Source organism: Phyllobates terribilis, unplaced genomic scaffold, assembly GCF_046119375.1.
Source record: "Phyllobates terribilis strain yellow unplaced genomic scaffold, ASM4611937v1 Scaffold_1__5_contigs__length_1240528914, whole genome shotgun sequence".
NCBI classification, from domain to species: domain Eukaryota; kingdom Metazoa; phylum Chordata; class Amphibia; order Anura; family Dendrobatidae; genus Phyllobates; species Phyllobates terribilis.
This window is the reverse complement of record NW_027362761.1, coordinates 104,822,048-104,836,941: the sequence shown is the minus strand read 5'-3', so window position 1 is coordinate 104,836,941 and position 14,894 is coordinate 104,822,048. Positions and strand designations below refer to the sequence as shown.

Sequence of the window (14,894 nt, the reverse complement as noted above, 5' to 3'; positions counted from 1 at the left end):
TTTAATGGTACCTGGATGTGGATGAGACTCTCCTCTCCTCCACACCCGGGTACCATCCGCACATTAGAACGCGCCAATAACGCAAGTACAGATGCAGTCTTGCGGAATTGGCGCGTTCTAATGCAAGTCAATGGCGGCGAAAACGCCGCGTTTCCGCAAAATTAAATGACATGCTGCGGATTTTTGAGCGCAGCGTTTACGCTGCGGAAAAATCCGCATCATGGGCACAGCACATGCGGATTTCAATTGGGGAACATTGCTGCCCTTCTACCATGCGTTTTTCATGCGCTTCCGCGGCGTTTACGCAACTGCAAAAACGCCGCGGAAACGCATGAAATACGCATCGTGTGAACTCAGCCAAACAGAGTTTCCTCTGCTTCTCTGTAGACTACAACTCTTCTATGCCCGTTGCAGTTTTCTCAACTCTTCTTCATCAGTCTGTTATTGCTATTTGCTCGTCCTGTTGCCATTCTGTCACAACAGCTTTTGTTATTCCATCTGGATCTCAGTGCTGCACCAACATGATCGGTCTGTACTGCCAAACAACTGCTCATCCAGGCCAAGGTCTTCTAGAAACCACCCCACCAGGTGAGAAATAACAAGCTATGTACCATAACAGATAATGATGTTGAAAGGGTCCGTGCATTGCTAAAACCTTCAGGCATGTTAGGTCACGTTCACAAGTTCAGTATTTGGTCAGTATTTTACCTCAGTATTTGTAGCCATAATCAGGAGTGGGTGATAAATACAGAAGTGGTGACGTGTTTCTATTATACGTCTCCTCTGATTGTTCCCCTCCGGGTTTTGGCTTACAGATACTGATGTAAAAAACTGACCAAATACTGAACGTGTGCACGTGGCCTAATAGAGGCTTCAGAGGTTTTGGTGGATGGGGGTCCCCAATGATAGCCACAATGATTAGTCAAAAGTCAGGTTTATTTCAACTCACATTTGCAGAGTAGAACAGAGAAGTGTGAAGAGAAATGTAAATTTATAGTACCATACATACAATGCTAGATGTTGTATAACCCAAGAGAGTAAGAAAGAAAAGCCAAAAACCACAGCAGAATGCCTCATTCAGACATCATTGATTTTTCTCGCATGCAAAAAGCGGTCCAAGTTAAATCAGTATTTTTGATCAGCGTGTCAGACTTTGATTATTTTTTCTCGAACGATGAAAATAAATTGATTAAAGCTTCTCAACCTTTTCATAACAGTCTACGAAAAACGAAGAGTACATGGATGGCATCCGAGTGCGGTCAGATTTTTTTTTTTTCCCACAGATCCATGGACCTGCATTGATCTCATAATTGGTTCAAGATTGGTCATGTCCCCATGATTTGGTCCGAAGAAAATACACGGACATGTTAATGGCCACATAGACTAGAACATTGACTTATGGCACAAACACACTATTGTGAGGCACAAAAACCTGCCTAAGACCAGATTTACACAGGACTGTATGTCCAATTTTTGTCATGTTTTTCCTGCAAAAACGCAGCATTTTACAGTACCAGCAAAGTGAAGGAGATTCCTGCAGTCTCATGCACACGCTGCTTATTTTTCCTTGCAGATTTGAAGCAGTTTCATATCTGCAGCTTGTGATTTTTTTTGTGTTTTTCAGTCATTCTAATAAATGGGAAACAAGGCATCAAAAACACTCGCAAAACCATGTATATTTTAAGCAGCCTTTTTCCTACAAACACATCAGTATTTACAGCAGATTTTTCTGCTGCAAGGACTCAACGTGTGCACATACCCATAGTCTTATAAATGGAAAGTCACTTCCATTATTCAGTATTATCCATTAAAAGTGGACTTATCACCTGATTCAAGCTGCCCAAATCGCAGGTAGCATGAACCTGAGCATGGCTGCTTGATTGCAGATAGGTATATTTTTCACTTAAATGCTTTTGCGTCTCTAAAAACAAAAATCCTCAACAATCCTCAGAAAAAAAATAAATAAATGAAATGTGATAATAAAGTTGTTTGGAACCAAAAATGGCACCAGTGAAAACTACACTACCCTCAAAATATAAGGCCTCATACAACTCCGCCTTGTCTCTAGAGAAATAAAGTTATGGATCATTTAAAATGGCGAACCACTCAAGTGTATGTGAGTGTGTGTGTAAAAGTAGTAAAAAATTAAGAAAAAAGAAAAACTATATAAATTCTGTATTGTTATTTTATCGGCCTGCAGAATAAAGTTAATATTTCAATTAAACTGAATAGTGAACAGTGTTCAAAAGAATTCAGGATTACCATTTCTATTGTACATTCCACCTAAGAAAATGTAATTAAAAGTGACCAAGAAGCAATCACAGGACCAATGAAAAATAGATTTTATAATGTAAACATAAGCCTTCATAGGGGTCCATTGACATAAAACTGTAATAGCATCGGTCTCTCAGAATATAGCGACACAAAAACTAATTTTTAAACAGCGTAATTATTGTACAAAAGTAGAAAGAACATAAAACTATATACAATTTGGCATCAAGATAATCATGCCAACTCACAGAATAAAGTTAACACTATTTGTTCAGCATATGAATAACAGTATTGCTATCTTTTTTCTATTTCTCCACATAAAGAATTCATAAAAGTTAGGTAATAAGTGATGAGAACCCCAAAGTGCTGCCACTGACAAATCCTGAAAAAAAAAGCCCTCATATCGCTATGTTTTAATAAAAATATTATGGCTCCTGGAATGAAACGATAAAAAAAAGAAAATGAAAAAAAAAAAATGTCTCCCTCTTTAACCCCATCGGCACTCTGAAATTATGATTGTGTGGTCCTGATGTTTGCCATGGCAATCTACAGCCAAATAACGGCCTTAGAGTCTGCCGGCTATAGTGACCTGTTCAGTAGTAACATTTAGGTGGTAAAAATAAATGTTTTCACTCTTGTCATGTCAGTTTGCATTCATTTTTGAAACACACCTGAAGGGTTAATAAACTACCCGACAGCAGTTTTGAATATGGTGACTGGTGCTGTTTTTAAAATGATATCACTTTTGGGGGTTTTCCAATATATAGGACCCCCAAAGTCACTTCAAAACTGAATAGGTCCCTAAAACAATAAGTTTAGAAAATTTTCTTGGAAAAAAAAATGAAAAAAAACTACTGCTACATTTTTAAACCCTTTAAAAAGCTAACAAAATAAAACAACATTTTCCAGATGGCGCTGATGTAAAGCAGACATGAGGGAAATTTTATTTATTAATGTTTCTGTGTGGTATGGCGGTCTGGATTAAAGGGACAATCATTACAATTTTGAAATATTTTGAGATTTCGGTCAAATTTCTGATATTTTTATAAATAAACACAAAAAATATCGATTTAAATTTACCATTATCATAAAATACAATGTAACACGAAAAAACTCTCTCAGAATCAGTGGGATCTGTTGAAACATTCCAGAGTTATTACCTCATAAAGTGACACTTCAGATTACAAAAATTTGGCCTCGTCACCAAGAGGTTAATTATGGACTATTTATTCATTTTTTTTAATATAGCTACAAAATTGTATACTGCACTTCATATGGTGGGTGACCTTCTTTTGGCTAATGGTATATTTGCCACATGGGTAAACTGCGGTTATATTTTTTCTGTCTTTGCCAAAAAAAATGGCAGTACAGCAGTCATCTATCTTTGCCCAAAAGGTGCTGTTTCTTCGGTAGGACATGATGCCATAAATGATGCAAGCAGAAAATTGGGATTCACACATAACTCCCACGGGCGACATGGACTACACAAGAGGAGTCAAAACGGACTTCATTTGTGCTTATATGTTCACACTAACAGTATTTGGTTAAATTTTTTACCGCAGTATTTGTAGCCAAAACCAGGAGTGGGTGACGTGTTTCTATTATACTTTTCCTCTGACTGTTCCTCACCTGATTTTGGTTTACAAATACTGATGTAAAATACTGACCAAATACTGAAAGTGGCCTTTTATGACCGAGTCTGTCTTTTAAGCAGGGCTGTGGAGTTGGTAAGCCAAACCTCTGACTCCGACTCCTCAATTTCCATGACTCCGACTCCCTCATACATGGCTCATGATTAAGTGATAGATTTACTGCAGCACAGATTCATCTCAGCTAAAAGTCTAGACCCTTAGATCAGGAATAGGACATATATTTATGGGACATTTCATAACTTTCCCAAATTCTTAGGAAAAAATATTCCCCACAAACTGCATTGAATTACTGTACGCAATTTATTATATATTTTAGGAGTCGGAGTTGGTCTATTTTATACCGACTTCGACTCCACAGCCCTGCTTTTCAGATGGGCACAAAAAAATTTTGCCCCATGGTAGTCTATGGCTCTGTCTGAATCACATTTTTTCAGGGATTCAGCCTAAGCCGCCAGATGCACTGCATAAATGCAGTGTGAACAGGGCCTTAAAAATATAGCAGGCCCAATTAACGCTGCATCAGCTTTATTGTAATTGTAAAGATCAACCTGTACTGTACTTCCACGTCCATAAAATAGAAGTATATACAAGTACGCCCTTATAATTAGACAATACACAGCAAAATGTCTGGGTATAGGGACGATTTTGTGAAATCTACAACTATAAAGTCAATGCTACCCACAAAATGTATACTTTACTCAACATACAGGGATTTTAAGAAAATACATTAGAAATATATTTTTGTTAAAATCATTGCATGATGATTAGTCAATGTTCAATTTTTTTTTTTTTTTTAAAAGAATTTCATACTTTTTTTTTTCTCATACACGAGACTAAAGCATTTCACAAGTCTTTCCCTGAATGACATTATTTGCAAAAGAATATATGTTCTCAGCGCGCAGAAATAAACAGAAGACAGTTTGCAGATAAAACTCCGTCTATTAGATAAAGTGGAGCGGCAGCTGTGAATGTCACCCGCTACCGGCGGCAGCAGCAGTTCATCCACCAGCCGCATCATCATATTGAATTATAATAAATGAGAGAACATTTCCCTTTCATCATTTCCATTTAAAGAATTTCCCTTTGTGTTGTTCCCATTAATAATGGATGCAGCTAAAGAAGGAGTTACTGTGGAATGGAAACTGACAAAAGAGGGACGCTTAGGCACGCAGCCGTACCACTGAGACTGGATTGTTATTCAGGCTCTGGCAGTTTAAAGAAAGTTTGGAAGATTGAGATCACAGACGTCTTCGTGCACATTCTGATTATAGAAGAAGAAAGGGCGTTCTTTGTAATCGTTTATGGCAGCTACCTGTTTACTCAATGGTTCGGGTTAGGAAAGCAGATATACGCACAATAAAAAAAAAAAATAGGACATTGCCAAAAGAAGAGTCATTGTTCCTTTGTTGCACTGCATGGTACGGCAGGTTAAACAGTACCCACGCGCGCACTACAAGAGGACCGGAGCTGCTCTAAATATATCTATTGTTCCCTTACTATACATAGCATTGGCTCTACAATGGAAACGTGTAATGAGGCAAAACACAAAGATGACACAGTCATCTGCTCGTCCATCAGCAGCACGAGACCACTACCATTCCTCTAGGGCCAAGTTCCCACCAGGAGGATTTGGCGAGTTTCTGATGTGGCAGATTTTCTGCACTAATTAGGTTTTTTCGTTGCATTTATTTTACATACTTTTGACACTGTGGTTTTTGTCTTCTGTTGCTATGGCATGCTTTAAATAAAGTTGCTTTGTTTTTGACACTTCCTGGTATTTCGCTTTATTTATTTTTACTTATTTTACACACTTCTATAGCGCCATTTATTCCACAGCACTTTACAGACATTATCATCGCTGTCCCCATTGGAGCTCACAATCTAGATTCCCTATCAGTAGGTCTTTGGAGTGTGGGAGGAAACCGGGGAACCCTTGCAGATGTTGTCCTTGGTGGGATTTGAACCCAGGACCCCAGCACTGCAAAGTGCTAACCACTGAGCCACCGTGCTGCCCAACTTTGACTAAACTTTATGGATACATAAAAAAAATTATCTTAATAATTAAAAGGGTTTTCCCACGAATAAAGTACATTTTAATCAATAGATCTTGGAATAATAATAATTTCCACAATTGGATGTGTTTAAAAAAAAAAAAAAAAGCATTCCTGTGTCTGACCATGCAGGGACATGGTCTGATCATACCACAGCTCCTGGGCAGAGGAAGAAGAAAAAGAGTATACAGACAGGACAGCACTGGATCAAAGCTGATTCTTTATGTGAGGTAAAACATTTCCCTGTATGTTTAAAAACATTTGGCAGCATATTTCGGAAGGCGCACACTCATACAAGTCAATGGGTGTGTGTATAACGCCAACACACACAATGGAGAAGATGGAAAAATTAAGTTCTCCGTCTTCTCCGCATCTGTGATCCGATTCTAGCAGCAGAGTTTGAGCCGAGGGTCATTTGCATACAGCATTCGATGCTCTCACATGAGAGAATCATCAAATGCTACTAGTCAGTGTGAGCGAGCCCTTAGAGGAGACGTATAATAGAAATACGTCATCACTTCTGTATTAATCACCCACTCCTGGTTTTGGCTACAAATACTGATCGTGTGAACGTGGCCTCACAGAAAAGAGCAGCTGCGATCTCATGCTGTCCTATCTGTATACCCTCTTTTGGCCAAGTTCACACGTATTTTGCTGTGCACCTGGACAGGTGAGCTGATCCTTTTTCACATTTTGGCCAGCCTGATACTATACTACTAATGTCAGGCTGCCAATCTGTCTTTACCTCTGGAAGACGTCATCACCGCAGCCCTGTTCTCGCTGCTCAGATCAGGGCTGCGGCTGTGACTTCCGCCAACAGGTCAGTAGCCTAGCATTACTAGTACAATGTCAGGCTACCCGACATGTCCTTACTATCTCTATCAACGATAGTGATTGGAGCACGGTACATGAAATCATCACGCTGCTGTGCTCTGCTACGTCATTTGAAAGACTCATTCAGACATATCATGCATATATTTGTCTGAATGAGGCTTTAATGCTGCGTCTGCAAAGTGTATCACAAAAGATGATTTTGGCACTGGCTACAACACTCCGCAGAGCGCAGTAACCAGTGCAACATTTAAAAAAAAAAAAAGAAGGAAAAATAAAATTTGAATCACCTCCTCTTTTTAGACCATTAAAAAATAATAGTTGGTATCACCGCATTTGGAAAAGTCCAGTCTATCAAACCGGTCTAGTAAATGCCATAATCAAAATGGCAAAATTGCGTTTTTCTGCTACCCCACCTCCCTAACAAAAAAAAAATGCAACAACAAGCAATCAAAACATTGCATGTGCCCTAAAATTGTAATAATAAAAAAAGTCAGCTGACCACGCAAGAAAACAAGCCTTAGTGTATCTCCATCGACAGAAAAATAGAAGTGTTATATGTCAAATATGGTGCCACAAACCAGATTTTTATATTTTTTAAATTTCAGATTTTTTATCAACATTAAATTTTAAAAATAAGAAATGAATACAAGTTTGACATCTCCATAATCATACTGGACAATGAGGTTAGCAGGTCATTTTTACCATACAACGAATGCCATAAATAAGTCTCCCCCACCTCCAAAAAAAAAACGGAGGAGTTTTATTTATTCCCTGCATGTTTATATTGCACGGCAGGGAGGGGACGCCACTTCAATTTTCGCTACAGTTAGTAGAAAAGCCAGAATCTGTGCTGCCAGTCGTCCTCAGTTATACTCTGTGTCACACTGCAGTCACCAACAAAATGGCGCTGCACTGTGATCCTAAACTTTAGCCTACCCCCTCCTTTTACAAATGCCCAGACACCAAGGGGAGGAGTAACATCAGACATGTCAGCAGATCCTGCCCACATTTACTGTAGTCGTAAAGTGAGCTAACAGTACACTAGGTTTTCATGGCAAATGTCAGCAGCTGCTCCCCCTAGTGTTTAAAAGTTGAAAATATCAAAACTTCTTAAATATTTACTATTTTATACCATTAAAAAATGTATCATATTTTTCGGACTATAAGACGCACCGGACCATAAAATGCACCCCAAATTTTCAGGATGAAAATAGGGGAAAAAAAATGTAATGCGTCAAAATGGTGGTCCATCTTACAGTCTGAATTCAGATTACCGGCGGGGGGCGGCCGCGGTGGTGGTGCGGAGACACAGGAGGTGTTAGGACGTGCGATGCTGCGAGTCCCATCCCAGGCTGGAAGAAGGGGCTACTCCGCTGTCCTCGGCAGCAAGAGTCGGTTGATACTGTGGGTTCTGCGCTTGGAGGAGGGGGGTGTCCGGAGGTACGCTGCTGCGAGTTCCAGGGTGGTAGGAAGGGGTGTTTGACGGTCCTCGGCGATACTCCGGCAGTGCTGTGATCTTGGGAGCTCAGTGCTGAGGTCTCAGTCTACGCAGGCGCCGTCGGTGGCCATTTTCCCGGAGTCCACCGCATAGGAAAAATGGAAGTGATTTCACAAAATGTCAGCTGAGCCCCCGCAGCAACGAGTATTGCCGAAGACCGTCAAACACCCCCTCCTACCACCCTGGGACTCGCAGTATCGCCCCGCACAGTCGTACCTCCGGACACCCCCTCCTCCAAGCGCAGGACCCCCAGCATCTATAAGATGCACCCCAGTTTTCTGCCAAAATGTGCATCTTATAGTCTGAAAATATGGTAAATATTTAAAAAAAAAATTAAAACCTTAATACTTTTGATTTTTGCAATTGTTTAAAACAAACGTTTTTTGATGACACATTCGGGTTAAGGATTTCTTAACATTTGTAACTTAACTACTAATGCTCCTGAGACCAGGGTCACATGACCGCAGATTCTCTTATTGGAGAGAAAGGAGGTGATTATGCTAATGACACTCTATTTAGAGTTTGACCTGAGTGTCAGTACAGTGTGATCCAATTCTCTTGGATGTGAGAATAAAAGCACACTATGAGAAGGTGGAGAACAAAAATGCCTCCATCTTCTCCACTCCGAGTCCACAGAAATCGGATTGCACTCAGATGTCATCCAAGTGTAGCCCGATGATTTCCACGCATCCATAGACTAGAATGAGTGAGTCTAGTCCAATTTACATGTCAAATAGCAGAATGGTGCGATTTTTTTTCTCATGCCGAATTGGTAGGACACAAAAACATTGAGCGCACTGCCCTACTGCATATCTGGGAGAAAAAAAAAAATATCGGATAGCACTCTTCCAATTAATACGGTGGTGTGAGCGAACCCAAAGGCTAAGCGCGCACGAAGCAGAAATGCTCCAGAGTTTTTCTGCTTCTCCCTGGCAGGAAAAACGCATGCGGATTGTACATGCGGTTTCCTGCCAGGGACATGCGGATGTGAAGCGTTCTTCACTTGCATTTCTGCATGCGGGTTGACAAGCGCTTTCCAAGCGATTTTAGCATCACTTGGAAAGTGCTTGACAACTGGGTCACACTATATAAATCCATGCAATCGGCATGGATTTATATAGCAGCATCAATAGTAAAAAATAAAAAAAAAAAAAGAATGGTGAAAAATTTAAAAAAATTTAAATATTATACTCACCTTCCGATGGCCCCCGGTCTCCTCCTCCAGTGTCTTCGACGGCTCGCGGTGGTTTAAAAGGACCTTCCATGACGTCATTTAGTCATGTCACAGGTCACGGGCCCACCGATGTCAGCGGTCGCGTGACCTGTCACATGACTAAATGACATCATGGAAGGTCCTTATATACCACCGCGAGCCGCCGGGGAGCCAGGACGCACCGTACAGGAGACCGGGGGCCATCAGAAGGTAAGTATAATATTTATTATTTATTTTAATTTCTTTTTTATACAGGTACTATGGTACCCGGGTCTGGATGAGAGTCCCCTCTTCTCCAAACCCGGGTACCATCCGCGCATTGAATCGCTTAATATCTGCATGTGCACATGTAGTCATGCGGATATTAAGCGATTCAATGGCGGCAATTACGCCGCGTTTCCACAAAATTAATGGACGTGCTGCGTATTTTTCCGCAATGATAATCCACAGCGGAAATTTCCGCAGCATGTGCACAGCACATGCGGATTATCATTGGGGAACATGGCAGACCTTCTACCAAGCGTTTTTTAAGTGTTTTCGCTACGGAAATTTCGCAGCGAAAACGCTTGAAAAACGCATCATGGGCACGCAGCCTAACAGTTACTCTTGTTTAAAGCAAGTTTGCAAATCAGATACTCGCAGCCACATCACGACCACTCGAATCGGCAAACAGAAATGAATCCTACCAGCGAGTATGTGTGTAAATTAAACACTGTTTGAATTCGGCAAGCTGCACTGCTTGTTGAAAATTTGCATTGTCATTTATTAGGCTGGTCCAACCAAGTCCCCAGCCCTGTTAAGCAGCTTAATGTCAATATACAATGTACACAGAAAGCTACTGATCAGGAATGTGGACGGGGGCAGCTTTCTGAGCTCTGCTACATCTACAGTTAGGTCCATATATATTTGGATAGAGACAACATTTTTCTAATTTTGGTTCTAGACATTACCACAATGCATTTTAAACAAAACAATTCAGATGCAGTTGAAGTTCAGACTTTCAGCTTTCATTTGAGGGTATCCACATTAAAATTGGATGAAGGGTTTAGGAGTTTCAGCTCCTTAACATGTGCCACCCTGTTTTTAAAGGGACCAAAAGTAATTGGACAATTGACTCCAAGGCTATTTCATGGACAGGTGTGGGCAATCCCTTCGTTATGTCATTCTCAATTAAGCAGATAAAAGGCCTGGAGTTGATTCGAGGTGTGGTGCTTGCATTTGGAAGGTTTTGCTGTGAAGTAAACATGCGGTCAAAGGAGCGCTCCATGTAGGTGAAAAAAGCCATCCTTAAGCTGCAAAAACAGAAAAAACCCATCTGAGAAATTGCTACAATATTAGGAGTGGCAAAATCTACAGTTTGGTACATCCTGAGAAAGAAAGAAAGCACTGGTGAACTCATCAATGCAAAAACACCTAGGCGCCCACGGAAGACAACAGTGGTGGATGATCGCAGAATAATCTCCATGGTGAAGAGAAACCCCTTCACAACAGCCAACCAAGTGAACAACACTCTCCAGTAGGTAGGCGTATCAATATCCAAATCTACCATAAAGAGAAGACTGCATGAAAGTAAATACAGAGGGTTCACTGCACGGTGCAAGCCACTCATAAGCATCAAGAATAAAAAGGCTAGGCTGGACTTTGCTAAAAAACATCTAAAAAAGCCAGCACAGTTCTGGAAGAACATTCTTTGGACAGATGAAACCAAGATCAACCTCTACCAGAATGATGGAAAGACAAAAGAATGGTGAAGACGTGGTACAGCTCATGATCCAAAGCATACCACATCATCTGTAAAACATGGTGGAGGCTGTGTGATGGCTTGGGCATGCATGGCTGCCAGTGGCACTGGGTCACTAGTGTTTATTGATGATGTGACACAGAACAGAAGCAGCCAAATGAATTCTGATGTATTCAGAGCCATACTGTGTGCTCAGATCCAGCCAAAAGCAGCCAAACTGATTGGTCGTCGTTTCATACTACAGATGGACAATGACCCAAAACATAAAGCCAAAGCAACCCAGGAGTTTATTAAAGCAAAGAAGTAGAATATTCTTGAATGGCCAAGTCAGTCACCTGATCTCAACCCAATAGAGCATGCATTTCACTTGTTAAATACTAAACTTCAGACAGAAAGTCCCACAAACAAACAGCAACTGAAAACCACCGCAGTGAAGGCCTGGCAGAGCATCAAAAAGGAGGAAACACAGCGTCTGGTGATGTCCATGAGTTCAAGACTTCAGGCAGTCATTGCCAACAAAGGGTTTTCAACCAAGTACTAGAAATGAACATTTTATTTACAATTATTTAATCTGTCCAATTACTTTTGGTCCCTTTAAAAACAGGGTGGCACATGTTAAGGAGCTGAAACTCCTAAACCCTTCATCTAATTTTAATGTGGATACCCTCAAATGAAAGATGAAAGTCTGAACTTCAACTGCATCTGAATTGTTTTGTTTAAAATTTATTGTGGTAATGTCTAGAACCAAAATTAGAAAAATGTTGTCTCTGTCCAAATATATATGGACCTAACTGTACAGCAGAGAAAACTCTGATTGCATCACAACTGATGCACACAAGGAAAAAAGAACTTGGGATGGCGCGTCTTCTAAATTTTCAGCCATTGCTGTGCCTGTCCAGCACAACCACTTTGGGTGAGTTCATTCCATACACTTCACCTCTCCACAGTGTTACAACTAATTACTACGCTCAGGCAGCACTCTCTGTTCTTTTTTCCTCCTATCTTCTCCTGCCAAGGATAACTATTGCAACTGATGCACATAGTAAACTAAGTGACACACTGCTGGAATCAGGGTCGCTTTCTCTACATTATGTTGCTGTCAGATGAGGTAGCAAAAACCTAATGACAGATTCCCTTTAAAGGTATGAAAATACTTCTCATATCAACATGAGTTAACAAATTGCACAAATTACCTGGCACTGGGACAGTTCTTCAGTCAGATTGCTTACTTCTTCTTCAAGTTGCAGTATGCGTTCCTGAGCATTCTGCTTTGCAGCCATTTTTTCTACCACCTAAAAGGTACCTGAAAAAAAGAATAAGGCCTACAATAAACAGTTGAAAAATATACCTACATACTGAGCAGATAAGCTTTCAGCAGATATATCTGAATTCATAGTGTAAGAAGGCAGGAGGTAAGGTCCTGGATGCCAGGTATGTGTCACCGAGGTGGCTGGCCTCGGTAATGCAAGTCCCAGGAAGTCTCTACCAGTAACACTAGGTTACTGTGAGGGTTTTCATTTGACTGGATTTTGGGTTCGGGATATAGGAGCAACCAAAAGAGCCTAGGTGGGAAAGGTTGCTCCAATACAACTGTCCAGGTCTTACAAGTCTAATAACAGGAAGCAGGGTTAGCTTAACAGAGTGTAGTGTGCTGAGGCTGGAGAAAGAGTATTCACCAGCTCAGTCTGTTACAGCCTGAGAGGTTTCTGTGACCTGTGACATCATTATGATTTATTGTGCCTTAGGCCTTGGCCACACTATCAGTATTTGGTCAGTATTTTTCTCGGGAATGGGAGCCAAAACCAGGAGTGGGTGATTAATGCAGAATTGGTGACTTCTTTCTATTATACCTTTTCTCTGATTGTTCCTCGCCTGGTTTTGGCTCCCACTCCTAAGAAAAAATACTGACCGAATACTGATCAAATACTGATAGTGGGGTCGTGGCCTTACCCAGATTAAAGGACTGTTTTTTATCCATGTGTGCTGAAGAAAGCGGTTTCTGTTTTGGGGCTGTAAAGTTTATGAAGGACAAACTTTATTTTGTTTGGATATAAAAACCCTGTGCCTGTGCGCATCCACACTCCTATCAAAGAGCTGGAACCCCACAATAGTTATCTAGCTTGAAAAAAGACGGGTCTATCAAGTTCAATCTTTCCCCACATTCTCTATTGCTAGATTATATATAATCTATAATGCCATATGTTGCAAGAAAAGCATCCAGCCCTTTTTAAATGCAGATATAGTATCTGCCATTACTACCTCTTGTGTTAGGGCATTCCACAGTCTGACTGCTCTGACTGTAAAGAACCCTTTCCTGTTTAGCTGCCGGAATCACCTTTCTTCCACCCGTAATGAGTGCCCCTTGGTCCTTTGTATGGTCTTTGGAAGGAATAAATGACACACAAGTCCTTTGTACTGACCACACGTGTATTCATGCATATAAATTAGATCTCCTCTGAGAAGTCTTTTTTATACGCTAAATGAACCCTAGTTTTCCAACTTATCATATGAGAGGTCATCCATCCCTTGTAATAATCTAGTTGCACATTTTTGAACTGACTTTAATTTCCCAATATCCTTTTTAAAATGTGGAGCCCAAAACTGGATCTCATATTCTAGATGTGACCTTACAAGTGATTAATAGAAGATTAATACAGGATTTTAACACTCTTTTCACACACCCTAAAATCTTGTTAGCTTTTGCGGCTGCTGCTTGACATTGAGTACTGCTGCTCAGCTTAAGTGTAACCGGAAAACCCAAGTCCTTCTCCTGTTCTGTAGTCCCGAGTAAATTTCCACTTAATATATATGCAGTAATTCAAAAAAGAAAAAAATTATTTTGGTTAAAAAAAGTTAAATTAACAATAAAAATGTCCATATCTAGTACCCTGTTATTTATGTGCTTTGGACATCATTTCTTTTTATTTTAGTGTGAAAGTCTAAAACAGCCATGGTTTGAGTGAATCAACAAGTGCATTTACACACGACGTGTGTGCGGCTTCTTAAAACTGTTTCATGCTCCATTTATGGTGTCTGTGTGGCACCCTGCTACCTAAAGGTACCACAGAACCCAAAAGGGTGCATGGGCGGACTTCTCCACCAGAGGCCCTCACTACATAACAGACACCTCCACCCTTCCACCTGATACCACCAGAGGGAGCCCTGTTAGGGATATATATACTGGAGGGTTGAGTTAGGTAGTCAGAGTGTGCTGACACTTTAGATCAGTGAAGGAGCAGCACGTCTGCTGCTGTGTTGAGGGCCCCGAGTGTGGCCGAGGCAAGGAGAGAGGAGTTAAAGGGGCAGAGGAGCATCTGAAGCTCACCCCAGGACACAAGCCGGACACCGGGTCCGCGCCTACAGGGTCCTCTACACCCTGTAGGGACAACCGACATACCAGGAGGATTCCAGATCCCTGGTCAACCTGAAGCTACCATCATTTTACAGAACTAAGAACCACGAAGGCCCCAGCGTCCAGGGATAATGGTAGCCAAAGAAAAGTTCTACTACAAGCAGACAGGTGGGAGAGTGAAACAGCATAAAAGCTAGGCCTAGTTCCAGGCTGGCCAGAAGCTTTAGAGAAAGGAAGAAACGGACCAGGAGGCCTATTACCCGCTCACTGTGGAGAGTCCAG

At 41.0% G+C, this 14,894-nt stretch overlaps 1 protein-coding gene across 1 annotated transcript in view; it reads right to left on the bottom strand.

The window, feature by feature from the left end:
- The window catches only part of CNTLN (centlein), a 503,552-nt gene that overhangs the window by 476,773 nt on the left and 11,885 nt on the right, over positions 1–14,894 (bottom strand). The window contains 1 exon segment of the mRNA XM_073665439.1: positions 12,454–12,563. Within this exon segment, the coding sequence (XP_073521540.1) occupies positions 12,454–12,540 (87 nt within the window). The 5' untranslated portion in view covers positions 12,541–12,563.